This window comes from Pteropus alecto, unplaced genomic scaffold, assembly GCF_000325575.1.
Source record: "Pteropus alecto unplaced genomic scaffold, ASM32557v1 scaffold110, whole genome shotgun sequence".
NCBI classification, from domain to species: domain Eukaryota; kingdom Metazoa; phylum Chordata; class Mammalia; order Chiroptera; family Pteropodidae; genus Pteropus; species Pteropus alecto.
Genome location: NW_006431920.1, coordinates 1,798,836 through 1,805,690, shown reverse-complemented (window position 1 = coordinate 1,805,690; position 6,855 = coordinate 1,798,836). Strand labels below are relative to the sequence as shown.

The 6,855-nt window shown below is 43.5% G+C and overlaps 1 protein-coding gene across 1 annotated transcript in view; it reads left to right on the top strand.

Annotated features, from left to right (window-relative positions):
• ITM2C (integral membrane protein 2C) overlaps positions 1 to 1,636 on the top strand; it is a 5,761-nt gene extending 4,125 nt beyond the window's left edge. The window contains exon 5 of the mRNA XM_006906644.2: positions 377 to 1,636. Within this exon, the coding sequence (XP_006906706.1) occupies positions 377 to 468 (92 nt within the window). The 3' untranslated portion in view covers positions 469 to 1,636. The remainder of the gene's footprint in view (positions 1 to 376) is intronic.
• The last annotated feature ends 5,219 nt before the right edge of the window (positions 1,637 to 6,855 follow it).

Sequence of the window (6,855 nt, the reverse complement as noted above, 5' to 3'; positions counted from 1 at the left end):
AGTAATGCAGGATAATGTTAATTGAGCACTTACTGCATGCCTGGTACTCTTATACGTTCTTTATGTCTATGAAGAGTGTAAGCTGTCGTCGTCATCATCATTGTTATTATCACTGCCCCTTTTAGAGGTGAGAAAACCGAGGCGCAGAGAAGTTAACATCTCTGCAGTCGACAGAGCCAGGCAGTCTGACCCCAGCCCCGCAGCCCTCCCGGGTTCGCTGCGCTGCCCCTGGGTGCATCTGGGTGTGGTTTCCTGGGCCTCCTCCTCCCCCCCAGTGCCGAGTTCCTGCTCAGGCTCTGAGCCTGGTGGCCTTTGTGGCCCAGCCAGTTCTAGGCCAGGACACAGGCCTCATGGGGATTTTTCTTCTCCTTCCCAGGGATCAACAAGCGTGGGGCCAAGAGCTGCAATGCCATCCGCCACTTTGAGAACACCTTCGTGGTGGAGACGGTCATCTGCGGGGTGGTGTGAAGGCCTCCGCCCGCCGGTCCCGCCCCTGCCGCTCCCCGCTCCCTCTCCCAGCTGCTCCCTGGCCCTCCTTCCCTCACTTAGCTTGTACTTTGGGCGCCTTTCCGTAGATGTGACATGTCTCCCTGTTCCTCTCCAGCCCTGCCCACCTCCCTGTACCAGAGCTGTGACCTCTCGAGGCCCCCACCTCTGCTGCCCTCCCCCACTCCCCCCCAGGTCTGGGGGACACGGGGTGCCCCAGGATTGTTTCTGTGACCACCAATTTGAAGTCGGGTCCTCCGGGGCCCAGCCCACAGCTGCACTGGCAGCCCAGGGGAAGTACTGGATGGAGCAGCCGGGCATGGGGGGCACTGGGTGAAGCGACAGGGCTGGGGGAAGGGTGTAGAGTGGGTTTCAGAAATGTCCGCACAGTTGGGAGGGTCCCAGATGCCTTCTGTGGTTGGCACACTTCCTCTGGCGTCCCAGGTCCGGGGCCTGGGCCAAGGCGGGGGTTCTGTGCCCAGGGGTGGACCCTCCCAGAGCACAAGGGAAGGCAGCTGTCCTGGGGATGTCCTGGGCACCTGTCAGTGCCTTCAGCCCACCTGGGGGAGCCTGGGGTTCTGGGGTGGGGATGAGTTCCTCAAGCACAATGTTCTCTGGGTGGAACCAAAGAAGGGGAGGTGCCAGGCACCCCAGAAGCACAAGTGGGGTCCCACAGCCACGGCCACAGAGGAACAGGGCGGAGGAGGGTCACTTGGCTTTGTTCCTGTCGGGCTGAGCACAGCACAGGACAGAGATGGGCTGTAGGTCCTGCCGAGCAGGTGGGGCTTTTTGCTGTCTCCAACCGTGGAGCTGTTTTAGAAGATAAGGTTGGGGGTGGGAGGAAGATGTGGGGGAAGGAACGCCACCTGGTACTTGGATACCTTGTCCCCTCTTTGTTCTGAAATCCCATCCCCCTCTGCTTTGGGGGAATGCATCGTTTTTTTCCTTTTCCTTCTCACTTTTGCATGTTTTTACTGATCATCCGATACGCTAACCGTTCTGAGCCCTGAGCCTGGAAGAGGCGGGCCGACGCCTCCAGTCAGACTTAGGTGCTTCCTGGAGATGAAACTCTTAAAACGCTTTGTATATTTTCTCAACTAGATCTCTTTTCAGAAGTGTCTGTAGAATAATAAAAATCTTTGACTTCTGACTTTGACTTGAAAGCGGCAGACGGGGTTGGGCCCCGGGCGGGTGTCCCTCCATCCTGTAGGCTGCACTGTGAACAAGGGGGGGCCTGGCCTTGGTTCTGTTCCCTGGTTCAACCAAGGACAGAGGTGTCCCCTCGGGAACCAGGAAGTCGCATTTCACAGGTGTGGGGGGAGGAAAGGGCTCTGGGAGCCAACGCGGCTTGCCCAAGGTGATGCCACTTTCTTTGCTGTGCCTACAAACCACCCTGCTTGGGTTCTGCACAGAAGATGACATCATTGTTGCCTGTCCTTAAGTACAAGGACGGTGTCATGTTCTCTGCAATTTCTGGGCACCAAGTAAGCATCCAGGTGGATCTGAGGTTTGGCATGAGTCGGGCTGACGATCTGCAGAGAAGGTGTGAGAGCCACCTGGAGCCTTGGCTGAGTGGGCCCTGGAGGTGGGACCTGGGTCCTGCCCTGGGGCTGAGGATGGTAATCCCGTGAGGGACATAAAAGTCTCAGGTTAGTGCAGACACACCTCGTTCTCCATCTTGCAAGGGCATCAGACTAAATGCAATGCAATCACAAAATGCCAACAGGATTTATTTTCTAGCTTAACACATTCAGTTCTTTTAGGAAAGTAAACAGGAATAGCCTCTAGATATTAAGCATTATAAACTTTAATAATTGAAGAGTTCGATGTAACAAAGGAAACGGTCAATAGGACACGATAGAAGGTCCTGACTTAAATTCAAGGAAATTTAGTAGGAGGCGTGTTGATTCCTTTTAATGGCACAGCGGGCTAGCCACTTTGACAAAAATTAACCTGGATCCTATTTCCTTGTAACAAAATTAATTCTGGATGGATCAAAGGTTTCAGTATGAAAGGAAGCCATAAAAGTACTTGAGATGATTTAAAACGTAATCTTGGAGGTGGAAAGACCTTTCTAAGCATGATGCCAATAATAACTTTGACTATGAAAAATTATAATTTAGACAAAAAGATTTATAAGCAAACTAAGGGAGATGTTTTTGAAACAGGACATAAAAAGGGCTATTTTCCTTAATATGAAAAAAGAACAACCCAATAGATAAAGAGGCAAAGAACATGGACAGGCAGTTCACAGTAAGAAATACTAATAGATCACTGCCAAATGAAAAGATGTTTATTACCGGTACATGGAAGATACAAATCAAAACTAGGGAGATACATTTTTGCACATCAGGTTAGGTTTTTTCTTTACATATGTTATACTGTAAAACATTTAAAATACATGAAATGCTTTATGTAAATCACTAGTAACTTATGAAGCATAATGACCAATGTGCCAATTTATGAAACAAAAGACTGCCAATGCCATCAAATCCCTTGCGCGCATCTCTCTTGCTACATAACAAAACATCCCAGAACTTGACGGTTTACTATTCCTGATTCTGCGGGGTGACTAAGTTCGGATGCGCGTGCGCTCACAGGCTAGCTGCTCCCTCCTGCTCGGCGTTCACTTGGGAGCATGGCTGGGCCGGAACCTTGGAGGTGGCCCCGCCCCTCTCAGCCTCGCTCTGCGCAACTGCCAATCACTATTCGAGCCTGGACTTCCTAACAGTTTGGCAACTGAGTGCTAAGAGAGAGCGGTGAAACTGCCAGACTCTTAAGGCCTGGAATCTGAGGTTCCAGAACGTTACTTCATTGCATTCTTGGTCAAAAACAAGTCGCAAAAAGGGCTCTGATTTAAGTGGAGGGGAGGTGGACCATCTCTAGATGTGGGGAGAAGCATGCAGTGCTCAGGGATGCGAGAAAGGTTGGCTCTCCTATTCAGAGATTCCCCACCACACACATCATCCCAGCCCCTACCCTCCATCCCCCCACCTCTGTATCTTCCAAGGGACATTAAAGACACGTCTATTTAGATCCAAACACAATCATGAAAATACGTCAATTTTCCATATATTAGTCCATCTCATCAATTAGCCAATCTTATCTTGAATTTCTCTAAAACTACATGTGGCAGTTTATAATTCTACATATCTATAAACTGCTAATTTAGTTTTACTCGGATTTAAACATTATGAAAGTAATAATAAAACACATTATTCTCTAATTTGTTTTTCCCCCTGAACCTTATATTTCTAAGATTCATTCATGTTGATGCCTAAAATATTATTTAATTCATTTGTACTGCTGTGTGGATCAGTCGATTTTGTAAATACACAATATAATTACCTATCCTAACAATATTTGTGTTCTTTTTAATTTTTTTCTATTACAACAAGCTTTAATGAACATTTCTTTAATGAGGCTTCTGGTACACCTGTGCGAGGGTTTCTCCACTATATACGCCTAAAAAAGGATTCACTGGGTCACGTAGTATGAAGTGTTCGACTTACGAAATTCTACCGGATTGTTTTTTATAAGGAGTTGAACCAATTTACACGCCCACCTGTGCCACACAGGTGGCTCCACATCCTTGCCAACACTTAACGCATCAACAACCCTTTGGAATTTGTTGCCAATGAATTAAGAGTACAATGGTATTTTATCATAATTTTAATTTTCATTTCCCAGATTACTAGGAAAGTGGGGCAAGTTTCATATGATTATTTGATCTTCCTTTTCTGTAAAATGCCTATTTGTGTTCTTTGACCTATTTTTCTATTGGTTGCGTTTTCTTTTTACCGACTTGTAGTTCTTTGTATGTTTATGTATTTTATATGATCTTTATATATTTTGTCAGTGATGTGTGGCAAATAGCTTACCCAAGTTTGTGACTTGTCTCCTCTCCTTTGTGGTCTCTTTGATGAGCAGAAATTATTGATTTTAATGTAATCAAATTTATCCATCTGTTTCTTTATGGTTAGGGCTTTTTGCATATTGTTTCAGAAATCCTTCTTCTCTCAATATTGAACAGACATTCTATGTTGTCTTGTAATCTTTTCAGAGTTTTGCATGTTACGTTTGAAAAATCCCCTGGTGTGAGGTAGGGATAACCATCTGTTCTATTTTTGGTTTATTTTTACCTTTCCCTGTTGAGCTTCAGTGAGTCTGTTTCCACATGTGTGGAATGCAATATGATCAAGTTTCCATACGTGTAAGGTCTATTTCTGGGCCTTCTATTCTGTCCTATTGGGTCTATCCTGTGAGCCATAACCACACTTAAAATAAGTCTCAATATCTGATATTACAAGTCTCCCAACTTGATTTTCTCCAGCAGTGCCATGTCTATTCTTGGCCCTTCATTTTTATATGCATTTTAGAACAATTTATCAAGTTTCATGGAAAGCTCTATTGAGGTTTTTCTTGGACTTATATTAAATCTATAGATCCACTTGGGGAGAATTGAAACTGTTATGATAATCAGTGTCCTGATCCATGCGCATGATATTTTAAAATTTTATTTAGACCTTTAATATCTTCCAATACAGTTTTATACTTTTCTCAATAGAGGTTTTGCAAATCTTTCATTAGATTGATTCCTGAGTCTCTTATTCTTGTTGTTTTTATAATTAATACTTATAACTCTTTGTTGCTAGTGTGTATAAATGTTATTTATTTTTGAATATTGATCTAGCGACCTTGCCAAGCTGTCTTTCTTATTCTAAGAGGTGATCTGAGGATCTTTTGTGTTTCCTACATAAACAATTATGTTGATAATGAATAGATTTTATTTCTTCTGTTCATATAATTAAAACTTTTATTACATTTTCTTATCCTACCTCACTGACTAAGAGCTCTGATCCCATGGTGATGGTGACAAATCTTTTTTTAGTTTTGATTTTAAAGAGAATTCACCTCGAGTATAGTTTTAGCTATAGACTTTCAAAAAAAATATTCTTTTAAAGTTAAAGAAGTTGCCTCCTATTGCCATTTTTCATTTTAAATTAGAGATGGATGTTTAATTCCTTTAACAATTTTTTTTTGTTTCTATTGATATGATCACATGTTTTCCTTTTAATTTGTTAATGTGGTGAAAAATTAATAACTCATTTGGTCATGATGTATTACCTTGTTTCTACACTATTGGGTTCTGTTTGCTACTATTTTCTTTAGGAGTGTTAGATATATGTTTATTAGTAAGATTGGCCTGTGATTTACCTTTCTCATGCTCTCTTTTTCACGGTTTTGTGTAGTTTTACTGGTCTCATAGAAGGAGCTGGGGAGATTGGTTTTATGGTTTGGTTTTAAGTTTAATAATATCCAGCCTTCTCAAGTATGTATAAGCCCTCTTGTACCAATAATGGCAAGAAATTGGTTTGACAAGAATCACATTTTTAAATTTCAAATTTTAAAATGCAATGCGTTTGACCCAGCAATTTCACTGCTAGGAATTTATCCTTTGGATATACTCATACGAGTGTAAAAAAATATACATACAAGGATATTTATCGCTGGAATAGCAAGAAACTGAAAACAAAACTCCCTCGACTGGGGACTTACTCAAAAAATGAAAGCGCAATATTTCATTGCCGTTACAAAGAATGAGGTAGCTCTATTTGTGCTGATATGTAAAATTCTCCAAGATCTATAATTAGGATAAAGCAGGTGGCAGAGAAAGAATATATACCCCATTCGTGAATTTTCTAAAAGATAGCTCTATAGAGTGAATATACTACTTCTGGAAGGATACTCAAAGCCATGTAATGCCAGTTACCCCTGGAAGGCACGGATGACAGGTGGCTGTAGGACCATATCCTTCCACGTCATGAAGATAGATTCTTTTTATAACTTGAATATACTACTTCTGGAAGGATACTCAAAGCCATATAATGCCAGTTACCCCTGGAAGGCATGGATGACAGGTGGCTGTAGGACCATATCCTTCCATGTCATGAAGATAGATTCTTTTTATAACTTGTCTCAGCCTCTCTCTCTCTCTCTCTCTCTCTCTCTCTCTCTCTCTCTCTCTCTCTCTCTCTCTCCAAATATATATATTTCCTGCAGCCGGGATGGAAGAGGGCCTGCTGGCTGAGGAGACATCCTCACTGTCAGCTAACTGCACAGTTTCACCCAGTCTCCTCTGGCCCTTGGGGTCTGTCACCCATCCTAGACAGGAAGCCCTGCATTAGGCCCAGGTTTTGACTGAAGAATAGAATGGTTGGAAATGTTAGGTTGACATAAATAGGAAGCTCTGTAACCTTCTGCAAGTGTTGCTATGGAAACCAGTGCCTGGGCGGTCTCCATGGAAACCGTTCTCAGCCCTCCTCCTGAAGGAGCTACCACCCACGGGTGTTGGAGTCTTACTTATCA